This window comes from Porites lutea, chromosome 12 (genome assembly GCF_958299795.1).
Source record: "Porites lutea chromosome 12, jaPorLute2.1, whole genome shotgun sequence".
NCBI lineage: Eukaryota > Metazoa > Cnidaria > Anthozoa > Scleractinia > Poritidae > Porites > Porites lutea.
The window spans coordinates 15378324-15405599 of record NC_133212.1 but is presented as its reverse complement, the minus strand read 5'-3'; the positions used below and the strand labels follow the sequence as shown (position 1 = coordinate 15405599).

Below are 27276 nucleotides of genomic sequence, written 5' to 3'. Positions count from 1 at the left end.
ATGTAAATGCTTAAAACAGTTAAGTAATTAAATAAGAAAATGTTTTCCATTTGTTACAGAAACTTTCAGTATTTTTTTTTTCTGGTTTAGCAGCCAAATCTATGTTCTTAGGGATTAAGTGAAATAAACTTTGATTGTTACAGAACACAGAATCTGAAAGGACCTATTTCTTCAGTAACAGTTAGCCTACGTAGCAAGCATTTCCGTGCAGTTTCGGAGCATAGAGCGAAGAAGAAACGAGAGTTAAACACCGCGCAAAAAATAAAGCTTGCTCTAGTTCCATTTCTTGGGCGGCAAAATCTGAAAATCCTGTTCCTCGCTTTCTTTGCTCTGAAAGTAAACCAAACGGAAACGCTTGCTATGGAGGCTAAGTAATAGTCGACTGACAGAATTATATATGGTTTATATCTATGACTTTTGTAGTTAACCACCACCAAAGGACCCCTTATCCAGTTCGTGAAGTAAGGTTGGGTTGGAAGATTGTGGTGGCTTTAATTTTGAAGTTGCTCAAACTTCAAAAGCTGCTGAAAAGTTTCCGTACACAATTTATATACATGCCCAACTCATCTTTGCTATCCTTTCATAGGTTTAATCAAAATGTTATTTTAAACACGGAATTACTGCTTTGTCTGGTCTGGTCCTATATGTTACTCCGAAAAAGGCTGTAATTCAAACAAAGAATGGGTTACCTGTGCCAAACCGGCGAAGAACCTGGGTACTAGATTGAGAAACGTAGCGTACTTGCGTACTTGAGAGGACGGGAAAGTTGACGACCGACAGTGCAAGCTAAGTGTACGTGGTAATCAGAAAGGTGCAATCACTGCAATGGCTACTCTTGATGATAACTGGCAGACAAAACGCCCAACTATCAGCGAAAGAACCAAATTTATTTTCAATAACGAATTATTAAGTGATGTGAAGTTCGTAGTTCCTGCGTCGCACAGCGAAAGTGGAAGGAGGAAGAGGAAGAAAGAAACGCGCAAGAGTCGGAAGTGCATTCCAGCTCACAAGTTTATACTTGCAATCAGCAGTCCTGTTAAGTTTTCTGTGCCATGTTCTACGGTGAAATTGCGGAAACTTCAGGCACTATTCAATTGCCTGACTGTGATTATGAGAGTCTCTTAGAGTTGTTTCGTTTTCTATACAGTGATGAAGTGAACTTGAGCGGAAGTAATGTCATGCAAGTTCTCTACTTGGCAAAGAAATACCTAGTACCTTCACTCGCCGATAAGTGCACTAAATATCTTCAGGAACATTTAGTTGCGTCGAATGTGTTCTCCGTCCTGCCGCAAGCTCAGAAATTTGGGGATAAAGATTTGGAAGAACGGTGCTGGGAAGTTATAGACGCGCACACCGAGAATGCTCTAACGTCAGAAGAATTTGTCACGCTCGAGAGATCTGTTGTTGAGTCTGTCGTGAAAAGGGAAAGTTTGAATGTAAAGGAAGTGGAGTTATTCAAGGCTGTTGATCGCTGGGCCACCAAAGAAGTGGAAAGGCAAGGGCTGACCCCTGATGGCGTGGTGAAAAGAAGGATTCTTGGCGAGGAAACTGTGAAAGCAATAAGGTTTCCAGTGATGTCGCAGAAGGAGTTTGCTTCGGTTGTTGTGGATTGTGACATTCTGACTAAAAAAGAGATTGGTTTCATGATGAAACACTACGGTGGTGTCAGTTTAGAGTCTTCGTTACCATTCATGCATTCCCCCAGACAGCCTAGAACTTGGCTTTTGAATCGAGTTTCGTTTTACAGAGTTGCCACTAGGCATAGCGGAACCTTTGATCATGGCTGGCAGTACAACGGTGTCAGTAAAGATGCCCTCAACCTCACTGTCAGTAAACCTGTCACGTTACAAGGAGTGCAGCATTTTGGTAGTAAAGGTGGTAAATACACAGTTTCATTAGAAGTAAAGGATACAATAAATGGTTTTTCTGTGGTCCAACAAACAGGCAGGTATTCCTCCAAGAAAGATGAGACAAATGTTTACTATAGATTTGATGTCATGTTTGACCACCCAGTTAGTCTTGAGCAAGATACAACGTATGAGATTTTATTATATGGAGGAGAGTGTTTTACTGGGAACTAAACCACTCGTAGATTCCATACGCCACTTCATCCGGGACCTGAGTGGCGTATTTTCCGTATGTCACCTTTGTGAGTGTCGTATCGTTCAATGACGTCACGATTCCCGCCTTTTGCTTTTGTTGAATTGGTTTCTCCATATAATAAAAAGAACATTACACGTTGGCTCGAAGATATGAATTTTATGTTCTCGTGGCAAGAACAATATCTCACTCGTTCGCTTCGCTCACTCGTGAGATATCGTCTTGCCACTCGAACATAAAATTCATATCTTCTCGCCACCGTGTAATATCCTCTATGTATCTCTCATCAAGGGCCCAACTTCTTGGCATATGCTTAATGGGAAAGAATCTGACGAGGTTCAAGGAATCCGTTTTTCATTTAGCAGTTCAGCTTCTTCTATGAATGGAACTGATGTCAATGGTGGCCAGCTTCCTGCACTTATTTTCAGCACAATGTAGTACAGTTTTTTAAATTCCTTAATGATGATACTGAATTTGTTGATCGTTTGAAGGAGTAGCGTTGGTAACTTTTTATTTTAAAAGAAAAAACCTAATCAAGCAAGCTAGATTTTTTTTAGGAGTAAAGGATATATATCGCTCTACCAATTCCTTCTTAATTCCCAGACTACCAGCTATTGTTAGGGTACTTGCAGAATTCTAGCGACACGCTGGTCAGCCGGAGCTAGGAATGATTTGCCAAGCAAAATGTAAATACAGAAAATACACAACGACCACCTTGCGAAAAGAAGAAAGTAGCCGTTGTATAGAGGTTTAAACAAGAGTCAATGTATGGACTCATGTCCGCCAAAAAAGCGGCCATACTAGTATAGAGAGGTGGCTGTTAGTGGAAGTTCGACTTTAGAGCATGTCAAGTAAGACCACTAACTCCCTACTCGTTTTATTATTACTGACTTAGAAGTAGTGAAGAATAAAATAAATCAACCACAAGGAAAATAGATATTTTTGATGATATTTTAAAATTCGCAAGAACATCTATCTAAAAATAAACTGGTTTAGTCTATACTAAAACAGTGGATAGTGTTTTTCGCGCGCTTTGATTGGCTACTCAGTCAGTGAACATCCGGCATTAGTAAAATCCAACTAGTGGTCTATTATCAATGCTGCGTTCTCATAGGTTGAGCTACTACTATGCTATTTGTTATAGCCCACTACTAGCGAAAAGCGCCAGCTTTGAAAAACCAAAACAGTGGCGGCTGAATCGCGTTTTGCGAGCTAAAGTTCTTTTGTCCCGATATTTTTGACCAACTAGTTGGATTTTACTAGCCTCATGGGCTATTGACTCAGAACCCCAATCGGGCTCGAGGAATAATTGTTAACTATTCACTGATTCACCTCCAGCTCCTCCGAGCGAGCGACGCGAAACTCGCGTTAGTCGCGATCAAAAGGCCTTCCCGTTTTGTTGTCGTAACAAACAAAGAAATTTCACAACTAATCAAGCAAGTTGTTCACGAAATACACGAAGAAGGTGACAACGTTCGGTTTGGAAGTTTTAACGGCTAATGCCTTGTCTTTTTGACCTGCTGATTTATCGATAAAATCGGTGAAAAACTTTTTTGTTTACAAATGCAAATTAAGCGTAAGTCTTGCGTTACTCTATTTAGTTGACTTGTTCATAAATAAGCTTAAAACTAAATAACAAGTATTCACCGAAGTGGAGGTGGCTAGTGCGGATATTTACCAAGGCAGCGAAGCGGCGAGGTAAATATCTAACACTAGCCACCGACACTGAGGTGAATAATTGTTTTAGAATATACTGAAACAGTGAGATAAATCAAAAATCAAAAATTTAATTTTGAACTTATCGATATAAATTCAGGTCAATTCGTTTTGTCGATAAATTCAGGTAAAAAAGACAAAGCTTTACCCGTTAAAACTTCCAAACCGAACTTCTTCACCTTCTTCGTGTATTTCGGGAACAGCTTGCTTGATTAGTTGTGAAACTTCCCCGCAAGAGCTAAACAACTGCCTTCAAAAGTTTTATTTGTCGGCAAGAAAAAGCGACGACCCCGGCCGTTCGGTCATTGCGCGCCAAAATTGCAATCGTTGGCATCAGTAAATGAGTTAAAAATTGTCATTTTTGTGCTTAATTATCTCCTGTTTTAGTATATGCTTAAACAATTATTCACCTCAGTGTCGGTGGCTAGTGGTGGTGGATATTTACCTCGCCGCTTCGCGGCGACGTTAAACATACACCACTAGCCACCTCCACTTCAGTGAATTGTTGTATATATTTGTGATAACGAACACCGTCCGGCTGCATCAAAACCGAGTTGCTCGTTGCAGGTTACGGGCTCCTAGTGACTACGAACAATTCTCTCTTCATTTTTACAGTAAGTCAGTCAGTCGGGTGGCACCCTTACAAGGTAACCAGTGCAGCACCTTCTTTTTCTTCTCAGACTTTTGCCCTAGTATTTCGGTCAAACTACTTACAAGATACATTCTTATAATTTTTGCGTTAGCTTCGGTACATGAAAAGTTCGGCGTCTGAATCAAAGCCGTTCCAAGTCTCTCCAAAGGCGAAATTCCCGGCCGGACCGGGCGAAAAAAACGGCCGAGCCAATCCAAATAGAAACACGCGTTCCTAATTGATTCAGATGCCAAACTTTTCAAGTACTCAATTTAATGTATTAGGTTCGGCTCATAAATAGTTCGGCGTCTGCACTGGGCCTTAGAAAAAAAATTCCATTTGTTACGAAAACTTTCAATATATTTTTTTTCTGGTTTAGCAGCCAAATCTATGTTTTTAGGGATACAGTGCAATAAACTTTGATTGTTACAGGACTCAGAATCTGAAGGGGCCCATTTCCTCAGTAACAGTCAACCTGCCGGTAGCAAGCGTTTCCGTGCGGTTTCGGAGCAAACAACGAGGAAAGAGAGTCAAAGACCACGCAAAAAATGGGGCTCACTCTCGTTTCATTTTTCGGGCGGCCAAAACTGAAAATCCGGTTCCTCGGTCTTTCTTTGCTCCGAAACCAAACAGAAACGCTTGCTACGCAGACTGAGTAATTAATATAGTCGACGGAATTATAGCTTGTTTACATCTATGATTTATATAGTTAACCGCCACCAGAGGACAGAGGACCCCTTGTGAAGTTCTTAAAATAAGGTGCCTGGTGGAGTTGGAAGGTGGTGGTGGCTTTTGAAGTTCCTCAAACTTCAAAAGCTGCTGAAAAGTTACCGAGCGCAATCTATGTACATGCGTACCTCAGTATGGAAGGCATTTTTGTCCTCCGTTACTTCTGCCGAAAAATCTAAGTTTAATAAAGGTGTTATTTTAAACACGGAATTATGCTTTGTCTGGTCTGGTCCTATTTGTTATTCTTCACACGAATTATATTCAAGCTCGAACAAAGAATGGGTTACATGTGCAAAACCTGCGAAGGCCCTGGGTACTAGCCTTGAGAAACGCAGAAACAGGAAAGTTTGGAGAGTGCAAACTACCTTGTAATCAAAAAGGTGCAATCACTGACTGCAATGGCTATTCTTGATGATAACTGGCAGTCGAAAAGCCCAACTATCAGCCAGAGAACCAAATTTATTTTCAATAACGAATTATTAAGTGATGTGACGTTTGAACTGGTTCCTGCCTCGCACAACGAAAGTGAAAGCCGGAAGAGTCAGAAGTGCATTCCAGCTCACAAGTTTATGCTTGCAATCAACAGCCCTGTTTTGTATGCAATGTTCTACGGTGAAACGATGGAAACTTCAGGCACTATTCAACTGCCTGACTGTGATTATGAGAGTCTTTTAGAGTTGTTTCGTTTTCTGTACAGCGATGAAGTGAACTTGAGCGGAAGTAATGTCATGCAAGTTCTCTTCCTAGCAAAGAAATACCTTGTTCCTTCACTTGCCGATAAGTGCACTGAATATCTTCGGGAACATCTAGAGGCGTCGAATGTGTTCTCTATCCTGCCTCAAGCTCAGAAATTTGAGGATAAAAATTTGGAAGAACTATGCTGGAAGGTAATTGAGACGCACACCGAAAATACTCTGACTTCGGAAGAATTTATTACGTTTGAGAAATCTGTTGTTGAGTCTGTCGTGAAAAGAAAGAGATTGAATGTAAAGGAAGTGGATTTATTCAAGGCTGTTGATCGCTGGGCAACCAAAAAAGTTGAAAAGCAACGCCTTACCCCTGGAGGGAAGGTTAAAAGAAGGATTCTTGGAGAGGAAATTGTGAAAGCGATAAGGTTCCCAGTGATGTCGCAGAAGGAATTTGCTTCGGTTGTTGTGGATTGTGACATTCTGACGTTAAAAAAGAGATTGGTTTCATGATGAAACACTACGGTGGTGTCAGTTTAGAGTCTTCTTTACCATTCATGCATTCCCCGAGACAGCATGGAACTGGGCTCTTGCATCGAGTTTATAGATCTGCAATGCATAACGGAACCGGCTGGCAGTGCAAGGGTTTCGGGAAAGATGCCCTCGGTGTTAGTGTCAGTAAACCTGCCACATTACAAGGAGTGCATCATTTTGGTAGTGAAGGTGGCGAATACACAGTTTCCGTAGAAATAAAGGATACAATAAATGGTTTTTCTCTGGTGAAACAAACAGGCACGTATTTCTCCCAGAAAGATGAGACAAACCTTTGCTATGGATTTGATGTCATGTTTGACCACCCAGTTTGTCTTGAGAAGGGTAAAGCGTATGATATTGTATCTCTCATCAAGGGCCCACCATCTTTGTATTTGACTTGTGGGAAAGAATCTGTCGAGGCTCTTGGAATCCAGTTTTCATTTAGCAATTCAGCTGCTTCTAGTAATGGAACTAAAGTAAAAAGTGGCCAGTTTCCTGCACTTATTTTCAGCACAATGTAGTACGGTTTTTAAAATCCCTTGATCGATGATATTGCATTTGTTGATCGTTTGAAGTGGTATACCGTTCGCAAATTTTTGATTTAAGGAAAAAGCCCAATCAAGCAAACTAAGGTTTTTTAGGAGTAAAGGATACTACGCTCTACCAATTCCTCCTTAATTCCCAGACTACCACCTGTTGTTAGTCTTGTTAGGGTACTTGCAGAATTCTAGTGACACACTGGTCAGCCGGAGCCAGGAATGATTTGAAAAAAAATATTAAAATACAGTTGAAACTCTCCACAAGGGTCACCTTGGGAACAGGTGAAAGTGACCGCTGCAGAGAGTTTTAAATAAGAGTCTCAGTGTATGGACTGTCCGCCAAAAAAGTGGCCGTTGTACAGAGGTGGCCGTTAGTGGAGGTTTATCTTTAGAGCCTGTTAGACCCGAGCATAATCGCGTGTTAGTTCTCAGCTGTCAAGTAAGAAAAATAGATGTTTTTGATGACTGATTTGTAAGACTTATTTGATATTTAAAATTCGTAAGAAAGTCGGTGCAGAAATAAACTGGTCTAGCTGTGAAAACGCCGTTGCTTCACAACCGAGTTGCTCACTCCAGGTTATGGGCTCCTAGTGACAACGACCAATTCTCTCTTCTTTTTCACAGTTAGTAGGGTGTCACCCTTACAAAGTAACCAGTGCAGTACCTCATTTTTCTTCTCACACTTTTGCCCTTGTTTCTCGCGCGCTATGTCGGCAAAAATGAAGAATCCTTGCAGTCTAGTTAGTCTAGATTGTCTGTGTTTAGTTTGATGGGTGTGCGCCTGAACACTTTATACGCGTGACTTTATGCTCAAAACTAGTCTGAAATTATTCGATCTTGCCAAAAAAAAACCCTTAGGCCCGTTTCAAACGTCGTGCTACTACCGTGCTAAACGAAATTGATCGAATTAAATTCGACTTTAGCACGGCAAGCTTTGCCGTGCAACACGGCAGTAGCTCGACTTGGTTTCAAACGTCGCGCTACTGCCGTGCCGAACTCAATTCATAAATCATTAATACATTACAATATATTTAAAAGTTTGCTAAATCGTTTCTTTATTTTTGTTCTTTGTTTTCGGCAACAGCCGTTCTATTCGACTGAATTAAATTCGACGTCTAAGACCAAGTCGTGCTATTGTCGTGCTGCACCCGAGCTACAATAGCACGACGTTTGAAACAGGCCGAAAATATTTAAATTTCCATGACTCTCTTTTGACGAAGTTAATTGAAGATTGCGGAAATATTAATGCTTATGTGTACGAAAAAAACTGTGGACGACTCAAGTGGCAATGTAACAACCTAGGCATTTGGTGATAGAGCGGTTTTCATTTGAGTGTCGAAAAGTAATTGGTTTTGCACTTTCTACACGATGCGATTGGCTTAAAAGATTCGCGCCACCTTTTCATCCAATCAGAAGTAAAACCAAAGCCAACTGTGACGCGCTCGCATGCATTTTCCCGCGCTTTGCGTCAGCCACATGTAATTACTTCGAGTTTTGATTGGTTCAATGTATTGTCTGTGTCCTATGTGATTGGCCAGAGTAATTACTTTGGTTTTGGTTTTACGACACTCAAACGAAAACCACTCTAAAAATGGTATGTCAGTAAGCCCTTTGTTGACTTCAGAGATGAGCAAAGGTTATGATGATCATTAACGTGCAATTGTTAAGAAAATTTCTAATGTTTATCTGAGTATAGTGACCGTTTGCTCGGAAGTGAACGTTGTTGAAGAATTCAGAAGATGGCAAAACAAGGAAGCACTGTTTGTGGGCATAACTTAGAAGGCACCGTTTAGCTGCGTTTGTTTATCTACCAGTTTAACCCATTTTAAGTTGTACCGAGCCTAAGCATTCGTATTCAGTTACTGTTAGGACCTACTTGTTCTTTCCCTCACTTTGCACCGCGCGTCGCAAGTTATGGGCTTCTCGCATCGCCTGCTCGGCAATGTTCATAATGTTGCATTAAAGTTGATAGCAATTATCGCCGACAGCCTGAGGGAGGTAACAAAGCCCACTTTTGTAGACCAAAAAGCGTACAATGTACACAGCGATAATTATAAATTCTCCTGGTTAAAAAGGTGTCGTCTCGAAACTCGCCTCAGTCTCCTCGCGTAATATAATCATTTGAGAGTGGAAATAGTCCCTTTTAGTCTGAAAAGAGGACGGTGATCCAACCAACCTTTTTATCAGTGTAATTTAGTCGTAATAGCTTCAAAAATATAAGATATATTAAGAAGAAAAACAATCTGGATACGGTTCTTAAAGGGAAGGAATTAGGGAAGCCGGCAGGATAAACAGAGGCAGGAGCCAATAGGGGTAATTAATACTAATATGCAGCAATGCTTAATAGCTAAAAAGCGGTGGGACCATTAGTGCAAGGTACAGGAGACAGAACTTTTGAAACTCCTGTCTCCTAACTTCCTCCAAAGGAGGAACTGAATGGGTTTTTAACCGTTTAGTGTGTTTGGCCCATATTTTTTTAGCTTATATGTAATACCTTAAACAGCTAAGAAATTGAATAAGAAAAGAAAAGTCCATTTGTTACAGAAAATTTCAATACAGTCTAACCTCTCCTTACGGATACCTCTATAATATGGACAGTTCGACGTTTGGTCCCAGAAATGCCAAAAATCATACATTCCCTACCTCTATAATACCGACACCTCTGTAAAGCGGACACTTGGTTCTGTCTCTTTGGTGTCCGTATTAAAGAGGTTTGACTGTATTGTTTTTTCTTCTGGCTTACAGCCAAATCTATGATTTTATGGATAAAGGGCAATAAACTTTGGTTGTTACAGGACACAGAATATGAAGGTGCCTATTTCCTCAGTAACCCGCTGTTCCCTTTAGTGACATGCGTTTCCGTGCAGTTTCGGAGCAAAGAACGGGGAAGGAGAGTCAAAGACCGCGTAAAAAATGGGGCTCGCTTTCGTTCCATTTTTCGCGCGGCAAAAACTGAAAATCCCGTTCCTCGGTCTTTCTTTGCTCCGGAACCAAACAGAAACGCCTGCTACGTAGACTAAGTAATTAATGGTCGACAGAATTATAGCCTGTTTATATCAATCAGGATGACATCGTTAACCGCCACCAGAGGACACTGGACTCCTTATGCAGTTGTTGAAATCAGGTGCCTGATGGAGTTGGAAGGTGGTGGTGGCTTCTGAAGTTGCTCAAAAAAGGTGCCGATCACAAACTATACACATTCGTAGCTTAAAATGAAAGGCATCTTTGTCCTCTGTAACTTCTTCCGAAAATTTTAGGTTGAATAAAGACGTCATTTTAAACACGGAATTACTGCTTTGTCTGGTCTGCTCTGGCCCTATTTGGTATTCTTTACACGAAGTTTTCTTAAAAATCAAACAAGGAATGGGAAACCTGTGCCAAACCCTAGAAAACCTTGGGTACTAGATTGAGAAACGTACACCTGAGAGGGAACGAGAGTGCAAACAAACTTGTATTAATCAGGAAGGTGCAATCACTGCAATGACTACTCTTGATGATAACTGGCAGACAAAACGCCCAACTATCAGCGAGAGAACCACATTCATTTTCAATAACGAATTATTAAGTGATGTGAAATTTGTAGTTCCTGCGTCGCATAACGAAAGTGAAAGCCGGAAGTGTCAGAAGTGCATTCCAGCTCACAAATTTGTGCTTGCAATCAGCAGTCCTGTTTTCTTTGCCATGTTCTACGGTGAAATGGCGGAGACTGCAGACACTATTCAACTGCCCAACTGTGATTATGAGAGTCTCTTAGAGTTGTTTCGTTTTCTGTACAGCGATGAAGTGAACTTGGGCGGAAGTAATGTCATGCAAGTTCTCTACTTAGCAAAGGAATATCTGGTACCTTCACTCGCCGATAAGTGCACTGAATATCTCCAAGAACATCTAGAGGCGTCGAATGTGTTCTCCATCCTGCCGCAAGCTCAGAAATTTGAGGATAAAGATTTGGAAGAACGGTGCTGGGAAGTTATAGAGACGCAAACCGAGAATGCTCTGACGTCGGAAGAATTTGTCACGCTTGAGAGATCTGTAGTTGAGTCTGTTGTGAAGAGGGAGAGATTGAATGTAAAGGAAGTGGATTTATTCAAGGCTGTTGATCGCTGGACAACCAAAGAAGTTGAAAAGCAACGCCTTACCCCTGAAGGGAAGGTTAAAAGAAGGATTCTTGGAGAGGAAATTGTAAAGGCAATAAGGTTTCCAGTGATGTCGCAGCCGGAGTTTGCTTCGGTTGTTGTGGATTGTGCCATTCTGACTAAAAAAGAGATTTGTTTAATGTTGAAACACTACAGTGGTGTCGGTGTAGAGTACTCTTTGCCATTCATGCATTTCTCTAGAACTGGGCTTTTGCATCGAATTTACAGATTTGCTATAGTAAACCCCCCCAGAATGCCTGATGGTCCCTGGCGCTACACTCATGGTCATGGAAATGCCTGATGGTGCCTGGTACTACTATCGTGGTAATTCTGATGCCCTTAAACTTACTGTCAGTAAGCCTGTCATGTTACATGGAGTGCAGCATTTTGGTAGTGAAGGTGGCAAATACACAGTTTCATTAGAAGTGAAAGATGTGATGAATGGTTTTTCTCTGGTAAAACAAACAGGAACATATTACTCCAAGAAAGATGAGACAAATGGCAGAAGTGGTTACTATGGATTTGATGTCATGTTTGATCAACCAATTTGCCTTGAAGCGAGCAAAGCTTATGACATTGTATCTCTTATCAAAGGTCCACATTCGTGGCATGTGACCAGGGGGAAAAAGTCTGACGAAGTTCAAGGAATCCAGTTTTCATTAAGCCATTCACCGGCTTCTTCAAATAGAACCGGTGTAGATGATGGCCAGTTTTCTGCATTTATCTTCGACAAAATGTAGTTTAATTCTTAGCTGATGATATAATTGTTACTTTATCAACAAGGTGGAACTCTGCAAAATAATGTCATTTTGTTATTTAGGGGAAAACCTCATCAAACAAGGCAGATTCTCTTAACGAGATACCAGGTCTGTGCACACTTCAGCTAATCTAATTTTTCATTTTTCTAACAAAAACGGAAAAAGGACATATGACTTATCCTTATCATATTTACATATTTTAAAGTACAGAAAAAAAATAGAACAACAGAAAAAGTTCTGGAAATTCGATCATTTTCTCATTCAGTTTCTTGATACTGTAAACGACTAAAAGCGATACTTTGCTATTTTTTTAGTTTTTCGTTGTTGTAAGAAAAGTGAGAAAAGTGAAATAATCTCCAATTCCTAGCTCATTTTTCTATTTTTCTGTTTTTCCCAAAAAATAGAAAAACGGAGTCTTAAGAGCGAATGTCTGTAAAAATCGAGCAACCTGCGGCCAAGGTCAAAAATTAAATTTCGCTCATATCTTGTCCATACATACTAAGTAACTAAACGTGGTGTAGTTTGTTTTTCAAAAGGCCGCTTGGATTTGGAGAAAATCAGCAAAATCAATTTTCGTCGTCGGCGACTTGAAAACAACCAAAATTTGAGGCAAAATGAGGCGGTCTCAAAACTTTGCTCGCACGCAAAATGGAAGAAAGCGTTGTAAAATATTCCCCGATAAATCAATTTATAAAGGGTTTTAGCCCTAGTATGGCGGCTAATTCTTATCTTAACGATAATGTGAAAGGTAAATAATTTTATTTTAGTTTTCGTTCTTTTTCAAATCAACGAAGTTTAAATTTAGACCTAAAGTCGCGATTTGATTTTTAGGTATGTGCTACACCTTGGTTTTTCCTGAAACTCAAGCTATAAGTTAGTTAAACATTGTACTAAAACATATGTAAGAACTGGCTTGGGTAATTTAATTTGCGCTTCAGACGAACCTTCTGAGCCCGTTTGTCCAAAGTCCCTATAACTTTTCGGGGCCGAAATCAAATATTCAAATCGAAATAAAAGGAATAAGAGGAGCGCGGGTCCTGGCTAGCAAAATACTTCATTTTTTTCATTAACTGATAGTTTTATCATGTTAGATGCAAAACTATTGAAATTTCTGTCTTGCATGTGAACAACAACAGCTTTAGGGGCCCGTGAATTATCGGGACTTTTTGAACGGGCCCAGAAGCGGATGCAGCCTCAATATCCGTTTCAGTGATGACTGCCAGAGAAAGTTATGGTCCGAGACTTTCTTTTCAAGAGTTCTGATCATGAATTTCTGACGAGCCACCAAGTTTCAGTCTCAAGACCGGTCCTAAAGCGCACACTCAGAAAATGGCAAATGAGCGAGAGTAAAACTGAAGAAAAAAATTTTGTGGGTAAAGAAAGTAGTGGTAGCGTTAGGCGATAGCTGACAGGGGCACCCAACTACAGTTTCCTCCTAAATACATTGAAAACCCTTTTAGGTTATCTAAATTACTAAGTTCTTTGCGGTGCCATATAATTATAACAACTGTTCGGTCATCCACAGGGCAACTTGAGTAGTCTTTTCGATCGAAATTACAAGGGCTTCAATATTATTTTTTTCGAGAATTTTGAAATTTTTTCTGATTCCTACTCTATTACAATTTTGTATCCGAAAGTTTAATTCCCTTTATATCGAGAAAACCTGTCTCGTGTAGGAGAGTCACTTTCCCAGTCGAGAGAAAAAAAACGTTGACCCCAACCGGCCTTCGCGCATGCTCTAATTGTCTCGCCTTTGCTGTGCGAACCTTTACCGATAAGGATCGGATTTGATCTAGACGGTCGGACCGAAATGTCTCCTTCCATTTGACAAGATTATTTTCCCCAGGACCAATGATCTGTATCCTGCTGACAAGCACGATAACCAAACTCGCGGTGGCTTTGGTTTGGTCTCTGCAACTGGAATGTACCTTCCACTGGGCACGTGGTTTTTCCGAAATTTCAAACAGGAATTTTTGTTCAATGGAAAGCGCTTAAAGTGCCTACGGAGAAACGTTGGCCCGACTAGGAGGCTGACCCTACCATTACAAAAGGGTGACTGGACAAAGTGGGTCACCCTTCTAGCGGAGTCAACTTTTTGTCATTTAAACGGTTCGCCATGTTTTGTAAGGAAATGTGTGAAACGTTGCGTCTTCCAGGGAAGCTCGGATAGGCGGGTGACCCTTCTGCTCGAGACAAATTTTCTTCATATGAGCGGGGCCTAAATTTTAGTTCTTTACATTAATTTCCATAGTCCAGCTGACGCACAATTAATTTTGTGTTTTGTTCTACAATGTGGAAAACTGAAATTCAAAAATACAGTGGAACCCAGTTGATGTGACCAGCGTTGGGCCATAAAATCCTGGTCGTAATACCGAGGTGGTCGCATTAAAGAGGTCTTCAAAAATTATAAAATGACTCGGAGATTTTCACGTCTGGGTGGAAAGACTGGGAGAGGTGAGACAAGAGGTGGTCGTATAAACGGGGTGGTTGCAAGGCGGGTTTCCTCTGTGTATAAACAGAAACAAGAGTTTGACGATCGAATAAGCATGTTCAGATTAGAAAAAATATATATATACTGAAAAATAATTGCAGAATGTTTACGAAAACTGTTATCCAAAACAATGGAACTTGCATATGCGAGAGGAAAGACAGCCGCCTGATAGGCACACACGTCAACGGGGGAAGTTGACGTGAAAAACGATATTTTTGGACTTATTTAGTATTGTATGGAAGCACACTTCAAGAAAACTTACGAAAAAAAGAAACCCAAAATTGGATTGTTAGTAGCATAATATGCTACTTCTGGCAAGAACGTCGCTCAAATGGTTAGACCGGGAAGCCTGTGAATACTGTCACGTAACACTTTTGACCAGACTTTTATGACCAAAGACAGAGGTATCGGCAGCCCGGAAGTTTCACTATCAAAATCGCAGTTTTTGTGAGACCTAGAATTTTTAAATGGCAATGGATGTAAAAGTGTGACTGCGGAAAAGAAAGGCCATGTTCTGTTTGAGGTTATTTTCACGCACCGCGTTTCCCCGAGTTTTTGGATCTTCGGTTGATTAGCTTGGGACAAGGCGCAATGCCAGTTAACCAGAACGGGAAAACGTATTTGAGTTAACAAAAATTATCGTTTCAGTACAAATGTCTTAATACAAGTGCGATTGTGAGTTAAGTTTCTTTTGGAGAGCCCAGCCATAGTCTAGCCATCGTGACTTGTCGAGCAACAACCAACCGACTTTCTTGAGAAGTCTCATATTTCAAGCAAAATTTATTCAACTTCAGAAGGTTCGTGTGAAGTACAAATTTAATTACCCAGGCCGATTCTTACATATGTTTTAGCACAATGCTTAAATAACAAATGACTTGAGTTTCAGGTAAAACCAAGGTGTACCCCATGACTAAAATATAAAACGCAACTTTCAGTCTAAATTTAAATTTCGTTAGTCGAAAAAGAACCCAAACTAAAATAACATTGTTTATCTTCCAGATTATCGTTAAGATAAGAATTCATCACCAAACCAGAAGTAGAACCCTTTATAAATTGATTTATCGGGAAATATTTTACCCCGCATTCTTCCTGTGTGCGTGCGAGCGAATTTTTGAGACCGCCTCATTTTGCCTCAAATTTTGGTTGTTTTCAAGTCGCCGACCACCAAAATTGATTTTGTCGATTTTCTCCAAATCCAAGCGGCCGTTTGAAAAACAAACTACACCACGATTAGTTACTTACTTATGCCTATCTATGGACAAGATATGAGCGAAAATGATTTTTTGACTGTGGCCGCGAAATTTCGATTTTGCTCGATTTTTACAGACATTTGCGTCTTCTTCCCAGCCGTTTTTAGGGTCTGTAGAAATGATCCCCACCATCGAAATGATCTCCGCCACCGAAATGACCCCCAATCACCACCGAAATGATCCCCACCACCGAAATGATACCGGCGGTCACCACCGAAATGATCCCCGGAATATCGGGAATGGAATTAAGAGGACTACAAAAACTGGACAGCAATTTAGAGCGTGCTTTTTATTTATTTATATTGCATCTTTTTTACGGTGTGTAATTTACCTTTTTACCGCTCTTTATTTTGCAGTAAATTGTTTGTTTGTTTTTTTTTTTTGGTTTAACACTAGACAATACTTGTTCAAAAGATGCATTTCACTTATGTCTTCTATTTCTTCGAATTTGTTTTTATATTTTTGCAAGAAAATTAATCTTCTTAATCAGTGTATAGAACTGTTATCAGTCTAATTGCTTTCTCTATTTCTCTTTTTAGAATCGTGTTTGCATGAATAAACGAAGAATTTAGAATAGGTAGCAAAGTCCCAGGTCCATTTAAGCCAAGGTTCCGAAAATTTAAGACGGGATCATTTCGATTGCGAATAGGTATCATTTCGGTGGTGGGGATCATTTCGGTGGTGATTGGGGGTCATTTCGGTGGCGGAGATCATTTCGATGGTGGGGATCATTTCGGTGGCGGTGGGTCCTCACGCAACGCTCCTTCCCAGTAAACAGCTGCTTTCTTTCGAACTACATTACTTTCTCTTATATGGCTCTTGATGTGACCAATGACAATTTGGTTATAATATCCAAACTGTTCGCGACATCGGGAACTAGCCAATCACATCACGTGTCTTATATTGAAGAGGAGCATTGCGTGACAACCCTAAAAACGGCTGCAAAGCTGATGACTAAGGTGGGTTATATCGTTCGCGTTTTTTTTCTTCATGGCTACTTGTGAGATGCATTGTTTTCCTTAGTATATTTGCGGGCATGTGAATCTAGGGGCACTTACCATTTATAAGAACAGGCCGGCAGAACTTGTCAAGTCAAAGGGAGAATTCAACTATTGGACCGGACTAAGAACCTAACATAGATTGTAGATAAAACTTGGTACACTGATGTAACAAGTCAAGAGGATGATAAAAAAGTAATAAAAAGTGGGGTTCACCCTGCTTGTTTTGACGTCAAAATGCTGACAAATACGGCTATTAGGACCCTTTGACAAAAACCGCGCGCAACCCAAAACTAGACAAAAAGGAGAGATTTTTTTGATGACGTGTGTGGTATCGCACAGAATTTGACTTTCTTGTATTGTTTATCCACTTACATACCGGAAAAATGCCTTTTAATGCCCTTGTTTGTTCTTTACGGTCCAAAGTAGAATTAAATTGCACACGCGCTATTCGACCCGTGATGGCTCAATCCGTACAATTTATAACTGAACATAGATTTGTGCCGATTTTTTTCTCATCGAAAGGAAGCACTGTACTTATTAAAATCATGAAATAAAAAATGGGGATCACCGTACTCGTTTTTGCGGTAGAGCTGCAGAAAGTGCGCACCAAAAGCATTTCCTTCGATTTTTGAGAGAGGACTGGGGCGAGTTTCAAAATAGAATGTATGTGAAAGGGGGACGAATGTAGTAAAAAATCCGTTTTTACAGAATTTACATCGAGATATCACATTTAGGACACAATGTGATAAAGAAAGTGAGTAAGCACAAGTTAATCATCCAGTATCGAGGTTTTCCGTGAGGAAGTCGAACTCAGCAACACGCATACTGCTTACGTTATGCATATTCCCGACACATTGAGTCTCAACTCGGTAAGAAACAACCGCAGGCAAAAAAATTCCAACAGCGTTTCTCTTCAGTCAACTTCATTTTAATAATGTTACTTCACATGCTCTTTTTACGGCGGCCATCTTGTTATGCTCAGTAAGGGATGCGCAGTGCAAAACCTGGGAATCACCTTAATCACTAAATGGATGCGCATATTTTTGTTTTTTCGCGACTGGTCTGGCCGACAGGTCTGACTTTTGGAAAGCTCCCTAAGGTCTAGACCAAACATCAAACTTTTCATGAGACAACCAAAGTCCGTTGGATCAGAAGTCGAAATTAGGACGAGTTGACTTTTATAATCAACTGAATCCGATCAGTAATAAATTTTCTCCCGAATATGGCTAAATATGCATTATCATAAAATTTTTAATTTATTAGTTTAGTTCGTGGCATGTGATGGTCGATGTTTGTTCCAACGGATTCTATCCGTCGGGAGCACACAGATAGAACTTGTTGGACGATCCAGACTCATTCAGACAAACTTAAGGTGATTCCCTAGTTTTGCACTGCGCATCTCTTACTGCGCATAACAAGATGGCCGCCGTAAAAAAGAGCATGTGAAGTAATATTATTAAAATGGAGTTGACTGAAAAGAAACGCTATTGGAATTTTTGCTTGCTGTTGTTTCTTGCCGAGGTGAGACTCAGTGTGTTGGGAATGTGCATAACGTAAGCAGTACGCGTGTGGCTGAGTTCGACCTCCTCTCGGAGAACCTCGATAGTGGATGTTTAACTTGCGCTTACTCACTTTGATTTTCATTTAAACACTTTCTTTATCACATTGTGTCCTAAATGTGATATCTCGATGTAAATTTTGTAAAAACGGATTTTTTAATACTTTCTTTCCCCTTTCACATACATTATATTTTGAAACTCGCCCCAGTCCTCTCTCAAAAATCGGAGAAAATGCGTTTGGTGCGCACTTTCTGCAGCTCTACCGCAAAAACGAGTACGGTGACCCCCATTTTTTATTTCATGATTTTAATAAGGACAGTGCTTCCTTTCGATGAGAAAAAAATTGGCACAAATCTATGTTCAGTTTTTTGGCAATTTTACTAAATTGTACGGATTGAGCCATCACAGGTCGAAAAGCGCGCGTCCAATTTAATTCTACTTTGGAGCGTAAAGTAAAAACGAGGGCATTAAAAGGCATTTTTCTGGTACGTAAGCGGATAAACAATACATTAAAGTCAAATTCTGTGTGATGTCACATGCATCATCGAAAAAATTTCTCCTTTTTGTCTAGTTTTGCGCTGCCCGCGGTTTTTGTAAAAGGGTCCTAAATAGCCGTATTTGTCAGCATTGTGACGTCAAAACGAGCACGGTGACCTCCACTTTTTATTACTTTTTTATCATCTTCTTGACTTGTTACATCAGTGTACCAAGTTTTAGCTAAAATGTATGTTAGGTTCTTTTACTATGGAATCACCTTAAGTGAGCCAGACGTCGAACTTTTACTTGGGTTAATTTTTGCTGGGTATGTGCCGCTGGCCTGTCAGAGCACCTACCCCATTATAGTCTATTTTCTGGCCAGTTGTAGACCCCATCTTAGTCACTTTTGAGCAAATATGTAATTTTTGCGATCCCAACTTAGTCACTTTCTATTTATGTATCTACCTTTTATTATATATGTACTGAGATTTACCCATTGAAAAGGCGCGAAATAACTTTGGTTCACAAGCTGGTCTAAGAACCCGACAGCCAATCAAATGGTGCGTATTGCTTTTTCCACGTGTGAGGAAAACGATACGTCCAATCAGGTGCTGCGTATCATGTTTTTTGACGTGTGAGCCGTAACAAGGTGATTTTCATTCAGCTGGCAGCATTTCACTTTGTTAAAGAAATCTTTCGCAAGTGTTGAAGCTTAAAAACATGAACGAGAAAAGGTTTGTTGATCACGATACTTCAGTCGAGGATTACGTGGAAAGTCTCGAAAACAGGAATACGAAAGAGAAAACGAAACGAGATGTGAAATTGCTGGAAACGTTTTTGAGAAACGAAAAGAACGACGAGCGAGAAGTGCAATACATAGGGCCCGCAGAATTAAACAAGCACCTTGCGGAGTTTATTCGTTCTGTGAGACGTAAAGACGGAGAGGATTATGAGCCTTCAAGTTTAAGATGCCTTGTTTCAAGTATTGAAAGACATTTGAAGAAAAATAATTATACTAAGAGTATCATTAACGATAAAGAATTTGAATTGTTTAGAAAGTGTTTACAGGCTAAACAAAGAAGAGCTGAAGAAAGCAGGCCGAGGCAACAAGGACAAAGCCGCTGTGGCTATCACGGACGAAGAAGTCGATATACTTCACGAAAACAATTTGCTTGGAGTTTCTTCTGCTGAATCATTGTTGAATACTGTTTGGCTGAACAACACCATTCATTTTGGAATGCGTGGTTGTCAAGAGCATAGGGATTTGTGCTGGGGAGATGTAAAGCTTTGTAAGGACGCACAAGGTAACGACTATCCAAATTACAATGAAAGACAGACAAAAACAAGGTCTGGAGTAGACGCCTCAAACGTTCGAAAAGTCTCCCCGAAAATGTTTTCAACTGGTGATGAACGAGATCCTGTCGTGGCGTACAAAATTTACCGTGAAAAGCGACCGGAAAACATGATGGCTGACGATTCGCCATTCTACTTGGGAATAAACCACACGAAAACAGACGGCTCCAAAAAACACTGGTTCAAATCGGCACCTATGGGTGTAAATAAATTAAACACTTTGATGAAAACAATGGCTTCAAAAGCAAACATCAACAACGAGCGACTCACGAACCATAGTGCTCGTAAACACATGATTCAAAAACTTAATGACAGTGAAATTCCGCCAACGCATATAATGCAGTTAAGCGGGCACAAGAACGTGCAAAGCATAACAAACTATAGTAGCTTGAACCTAAATCAACAAAAAAACATATCAGGCATCTTAAGCCGAGCATCGTCGCAAACACAAGTAACTACTGCAACTGATGAAACTGCTGCTGCGAGCACTTGCACTAGTAAAACCCCGATGAGTTTTTTTGATGGAGCAGTAATAAGTGGAGGACAATTTACGATTGCCATTAATGCGCTTACTACCTCGCCGACCATTCAAACCAGGAGTTCCGTCACCGAAACCACCGCAAAAAGGTGGAAGAGAATCCGAATTGAGGAGTCCGACTCGGATTAAAGTTTAGAAATAATATTTTAACATTATTTGCTTGCTGTAATGTTAAATTTCAGGCAGAAATTCAAGTTTATGTTATACTCCTTGCATGAGTTTTTAACTTGAATTCATGTAACAGAGTTTTGTCTTGGTCTGTCATTAAAGACGATAAACAAGAATTAAAATCTCAGTATATATATAATAAACACAATACCACATGGAAAGTGCTTTGTACGGTATTTACGCACTCGTTGTTTTTGTATCAGAAATCTCACTCCTTCGCTGCGCTCACTCGTTCGATTTCTGATACGTCAACAACTTGTGCGTAAATACCGTACGCCCGCACTTTCCATGAAGTATTCTCTATATATCAATCGTTTAAAAATCCTTTAAATTTCATCCTAAAATGAATTGACCCATTTTAAAATAAATATTACTGAATCAGGAACACTTTACTTTTCACCTACAGTACAAATATTCTGGTACGTTTGCTAACCGTAAATATGAAGAACTTTCTTACCTCAAAAATCCGAAAATAAACGACCCCATGCTGGTAACTCTATTGAAAATGCGTCCCCATCCAGCAGCACATCCTCATTAGTCTCTTATAAGGAAATGCCCCCCTCCCCAGGGATCATGAAATGTTGCATACCAATCCTGGCATCCTGACTTGTCAAAATGCTCTTGTCAAAAGCTATTTACACGTGATCCAAATGGTGAAATTCTAAAGAGTGTGAAAAACATCAAAGATCTCGGTATTACAATATCGTACGATCTGTCATGGAGCAATCATATTTACATAGTCGTCAATAAAGCCAACAAAGTCCTCGGGGTCTTTAAGCGCGTGCTTGGGTCTAATAGTGTAAACAAATTCCCTTTGCTATTTATAATAGTAAGGCCAATACTGGAGTATGCGGCCCCAGTGTGGTGCCCCTTCCAAGTAAAGGACATCGTTTCTCTAGAAAAATTCCAAAGGAGAGCTTTGAGACTGGCTCTAGGCCAAAAGAGAGGCGAAATGGACTACGAGGAACGTTGTCCCATTTTAAAGTGGTCACCATCAAAGAATATTGTCTTTTTCTCTGATCAAGTGTTATAAATCAAGAGCCATAAATGTATATTTTCTTTAAGTAATCTCGAATTTCAAGACCTTTTCCAGTTTGCATCAAAATGAATAAGACGTAATCATAATTGCAAGTTGAAGTTTCAAGCATCTAGTTCTAATTATTGCTACAAATATTCAGTTTTTGTGAGAATTGTAAAAGGATGGAACGATTTACCTGACTGGGTTGTCGGGGCGGGAACTCTTGCATGTTTTAAGCGGATCCAATGCTTGTTCCAACTCCACCTGAAAACAGAATTGGAAAAAATACAGAAATTAACCAGGTTGGATTTCTTATTTAAAAAGCTGAGGTCTTTCACCAACTGTACTCGCAAGAAAGGCTTACAAAGAGACGAACGTAGATGAAGGGTTGCAGGATTAAGATATTCTTGAAGGAGCAGATAAAGTTATTTGCGTTCGTCGTCTTAGAATTTTCACTGCTAATTGAAGTTCTGTTATTGTAACTCATTAAAAACCATGCCAGCCAATACAGGCCCCATGGAGCCATTCATCTTGTACCTCTTGTGATGTAATTAATCTAATGTTTAAACAACGCTTTGGTGCCTAGCATAAGCAGGGAGAGAGATCTTTTGAGCCATTCTTAGCTTGTTCCAGGCTCTTGGATAGTGAGGATGACGCACAAGTGAAAGGCACACGAAAATATGAGCACGTGATTTGGGAAAAGGGGAGTGGAACAGGCTAAGCCATTTCCTAATAGATCTCTTTCATAATAGCAGCCTATTGATGTATTCTGCTATATGTATGATAATTAGCCTTTCTGACCTTTTTAGCATGTGAAAAATACAAAAGAATCCTTACTTTCAAACGAGGTCAGAAAGGCTAATTATTATACAACTAAAAGAATACATTAAGGTAATAGGCCACCATTTTCAAAGAGGTCTATGAGAATCATTTCTCAAACAGGTTAGAGGTATATGCCAAGAAAAACAAATTTGACTTGAACATTCAAGTGGAAATCATGACCATGTACCACTTTTCCGTACTTTCCACCAAAATATTTTCCAGCAGATCCTTGGAAATTTCACAGAAATTTTCCTCACAGGGGATAAGCCTTGTGGCGACAAATGACACAAAGAGTGACAACAATCAACAACAATCAATCTTTATTAGTGCCCTGGGAAAAATTTAAAGTAAATTACATGTTGACAATTAGCAAGATTAAGGGAGCACAGCAACTTAAAAAACGCAATTGCTAGTTACGCTAAGTGGCTGGCTATGCGGAAAAAAAATTTACATGTACATTAGATAAAGAAATACACACGTATACAAACACTTAAAGAAAGAAAACAAAAAAAACTAAGCAAGGCCTGTGTACATAGTCAGCTGTAAATGTGGATCGGTTGAAACTGTGGGACAGCATCTAAGACAAGTAAAAAAGGGACATTGCCTCCTACATACCTACCCACCCTCAGGGGGCTTTTATTAAGAACTTTCAGTGACAACATGGACTAAAAATTACTATCTTAACATGGAAAAATTATTGCATGAATCTTATAATCTTCGACTTTCAAAAAGAGGATGAGATGTTTCTGGACCTCTGCTTCCTGTAAGAGACCCCGTCTTGTTTGATTCTTTTAAACGGCCGCCTCCAACCATAAGTGTCCACTAATATTAAAATCTTCCCAATCAGGGCGGTCGCTTATGGACAGTTGTTTATGATATCAACAAAGGAACCTTTTGGGGACTAAAAATAGCCCTTTCTTCTGATCTAGACAGGAGCACTGGTGTAGGTAATGCATTTGCAGTAGCAGATGGAATCATGGGTATCATTAATACTGCCACTGCAGAGACCCCTCAAGAGAGATGCACTACATGTAACCGAGTGTTGAGCTCTCCTGGCTGTAGAGCAATGTGCATGCATGGCTCCTGGAGGCTGTGGAGGTCAATGTATAGACAACAACCGGAAGATGGCAACAGATGATGGAAAATGTTGTTATCATATTTGCGACAAGTGTTTTGCAATACTAATAGGATAAGGAGGTGGGGAAAGACATGTATTATTTTTATATTATTATATGTAAATTCTTAAAACAGTTAAGGAATAAAGTAAGAAATTTTTTTCCATTTGTTACAAAAACTTTCAGTATTATTTTTTTTCTGGTTTAGCTGTCAAATCCATGTTTTTAGGTATAGAGTGCAATAAACTTATTCTTACAGGACACAGAACCTGAAGGGGCCTATTTCTTCAGTAATAGTTAGCTTGCGTAGCAAGCATTTCCGTGCAGTTTCAGAGCAAAGAAAAAGAAACGAGAGTCAAACACCGCCTAAAAAAATAGGGCTTGCCCTCGTTCCATGTTGCACGGTCAAATCTGAAAATCCTGTCCAGCGGTAATTTTTTGCTGTGAAACCAAACGGAAACGCTTGCTATGGAGGCTAAGTAACAGCTACCGCCAGAATTATAGCTAGTTTATATCGATGACTTATACAGTTAACCACCACCAGGGAACCCCTTATCCAGTTCATGAAATAAGGTGTGGTTGGAAGATGGTGGTGGCTTTAATTTTGAAGTTGCTCAAACTTCAAAAGCTGCTGAAAAGTTGCTGTGCACATTTTATGCTCATGCCTACCTTATCTTTTTTATCCGTTACTTCTGCCGAATAAATCATAGGTATAATAAAGATGTTATTCTAAACACGAAATTACTGGTTTGTCTAGTGTGGCCCTATTTGTTACTCTTTACGCGAAAAACAAAGAATGGGTAATACCTGTCCCAAAACCGAGAAGAACCTGGGTACTAGATTATATATATATACTTGAGGTCATACTTGAGAGGACGGGAAGGTTGACGACAGTGCAAGCTACGTATATCTTGTAATCAGAAAGGTGCAATCACTACAATGGCTACTCTTGATGATAACTGGCAGACAAAACGCTCAACTATCAGCGAAAGAACCAAATTTATTTTCAATAACGAGTTATTGAGCGATGTGAAGTTCGTAGTTCCTGCTTTGCATGACGAAAGTGAAAGCCGGAAGATTCAGAAGTGCATTCCAGCTCACAAGTTTATACTTGCAATCAGCAGTCCTGTTTTCTATGCCATGTTCTACGGTGAAATGGCGGAGACTTCAGGCACTATTCAACTGCCTGACTGTGATTATGCGAGTCTCTTGGAGTTGTTTCGTTTTCTGTACAGCGATAAAGTGAAATTGAGCGGAAGTAATGTCTTGCAAGTTCTCTACTTGGCAAAGAAATATCTGGTACCTTCACTCGCTGATAAGTGCACTGAATATCTTCGGGACCATCTAGAGGCGTCGAATGTGTTCTCTGTTCTGCCGCAAGCTCAGAAATTTGAGGATAAAGATTTGGAAAAACGGTGCTGGGAAGTAATTGAGACACAAACCGAGAATGCTTTGATGTCGGAAGAATTTGACACGCTTGAGAGATCTGTTGTTGAGTCTGTTGCGAAAAGGGAGAGATTGAATGTAAAGGAAGTGGATTTATTCAAGGCTGTTGATCGCTGGGCCACTAAAGAAGTGGAAAGGCAAGGGCTTACCCTTGATGGCGTGGTCAAAAGAAGGATTCTTGGAGAGGAAACTGTGAAAGCAATAAGGTTTCCAGTGATGTCGCAGAAGGAGTTTGCTTCAGTTGTTGTGGATTGTGACATTCTGACTAAAAAAGAGATTGGTTTGATGATGAAACACTACGGTGGTGTCGGTTTAGAGACTTATTTACCATTCATGCATTCCCCTAGACAGTCTAGACAGCGTGATGCTTGGCCTTTGCATCGAGTTTACAGATTTGAAAATGTAAGCCAGCCTGAAATGCCGCGTGGTTCCTTTCGTGGCTCCTGGAACTACGCTCGTGGTGAATCTGATGCCCTTGAACTTACTGCCAGTAAACCTGTCACTTTACATGGAGTGCAGCATTTTGGTGAAGGTTACAAATGTTACAGTGTTTCATTAGAAGTGAAAGATGTGGCAAATGGTTATTCTCTGGCAAAAACGAGGGGCACGTTTGTCTCCAAGAAAGATGAGACAAATGGTTACTATGGATTTGATGTCATGTTTGATCACCCTGTTTCCCTTGACCAGGGTAAAACGTATGAGATTGTATCACTTGTCAAAGGCCCGCCATCGTGGCGTGTGATACACGGCAAAAACTCGGACGAAGTTGAAGGAATCCAGTTTTCATTCAGCAAATCAGCTTCTTCTAGGAATGGAACTGATGTTAACCTTGGCCAGTTTCCTTCATTTATTTTCAGCAGAGTGTATTCTCAGCAGAGTGTCGTTTAATTCTTAACTGACGATATTGATAATTGTTGTCTGCAGATTTGTTTATTCATTGAAAAAGAACTTAATCAAACAAGCCAAAGTCTTTTTTAGGAGTAACGAATCATATATTCCCTACCACCTGTTGTTAGGGTTAGGCTGTATGCTGTCGCAGGGTGCAAAGAAAATCATTTTTACAGCTTGCCATTCGGGCAAGCTGAAGCTAGCATTTACTAGCCCAGACGTCATTTTAACTAGCCCCAAAAACTTTTTGACTAGCAGAATTGATTTCATAGTTCTTCTGTTATTTGAATTCTTCAAAAAACATCACTTACCCGTCGGGCAAGTTGAAAACAGAATTTACTAGCCCGATAGCAAAATCCACTAGCCCCGAGCTATCGGACACTACTTTCTTTGCACGCTGTGTCGACACACCGGTAGCTTCACTTCACTGAAATGATTTGCCAAGCAAAACGAATAGCATGTTAATTTTCGGCTATCAAGTAGGACTATGGAATTCTTTCACGTTTTATTACTACATTCAAGTTAAAGTAGTGAAGAATGAAATTGATCATGCGCAGAAAAGGTAAAAAGAGGAATTTTTGTTGCCCACTCCATTCCTCTCGTTTAACTCGACTCCTTGGTTTTACAGAGATAAGCAGTTTCAAGTTTTATCCCCCAGTAAGCTAAAATAAAAGTGAAAAGCAATTTAAGTGATAGCTCGAAGTTTATTGACGAAGTGAGATAAAATGTGGAAACCGATTGAAATCATTGCCATTTGCACCTGTTGGCAGTTTGTAGTCACTAATATGAGTTACTAAACATATAAGCCCCTCCAAAAATAAGCTCCTCAAAAGGGCCTTTGAAGAATATAAGCCCCGGGGCTTACTTTCGGAATTTTACGGTATCTTAAAACTAATTATTAAAACCCTAATCAAGCGGTTACAGTAACAAAGCTCATTTTTGTAGACCACAAAGTGTACAATTTAAATGGCAATGATCAATATATAGATTTAGCCAGGGCTAAAAGCGAAGCTCTGGTTAATAACACTTGTAAACAAAAAAAAATTAACTCGTGTAATGCTAAACGGGGAGGGCAATGAAAATGGCATCAAGATTAATAAATCTAATTAGCAAAAAAAAAATTGCACGTGCAGCACGCTTTTTTTCTTTCTTTGTCGTTGTTTTGCACAACTACAACGCTGTTTTGTAGGACTAAAACGTCAAACTTGCTAGTTACACATTATTTTTATAGAGAAATTGTCGTATGTGCTGACCCAATATTTTGTCTCCTGTGTTCATGTTCGCTTTTATTTTTTACTGCCGCTCATTTTGACCTTGCTAGCTG

General features: G+C 40.0%; 1 protein-coding gene and 3 pseudogenes across 1 annotated transcript; all 4 read left to right on the top strand.

Moving 5' to 3' along the window:
• Window positions 1-785: 785 nt before the first annotated feature.
• Window positions 786-2853, top strand: LOC140921524 (BTB/POZ domain-containing protein 6-B-like; annotated as a pseudogene).
• A 2721-nt stretch (window positions 2854-5574) lies between these two features.
• LOC140921846 (BTB/POZ domain-containing protein 6-B-like) lies at window positions 5575-7338 on the top strand (annotated as a pseudogene).
• A 3069-nt stretch (window positions 7339-10407) lies between these two features.
• Window positions 10408-12325, top strand: LOC140921407 (BTB/POZ domain-containing protein 6-like; annotated as a pseudogene).
• Window positions 12326-24490: 12165 nt separating this feature from the next.
• Window positions 24491-27017, top strand: LOC140921331 (BTB/POZ domain-containing protein 6-like). Its single transcript, XM_073371328.1, has one exon. The coding sequence runs from the start codon at window positions 24558-24560 to the stop codon at window positions 25950-25952; it is 1395 nt and encodes a 464-aa protein (XP_073227429.1). The 5' UTR covers window positions 24491-24557; the 3' UTR covers window positions 25953-27017.
• Window positions 27018-27276: the final 259 nt, after the last annotated feature.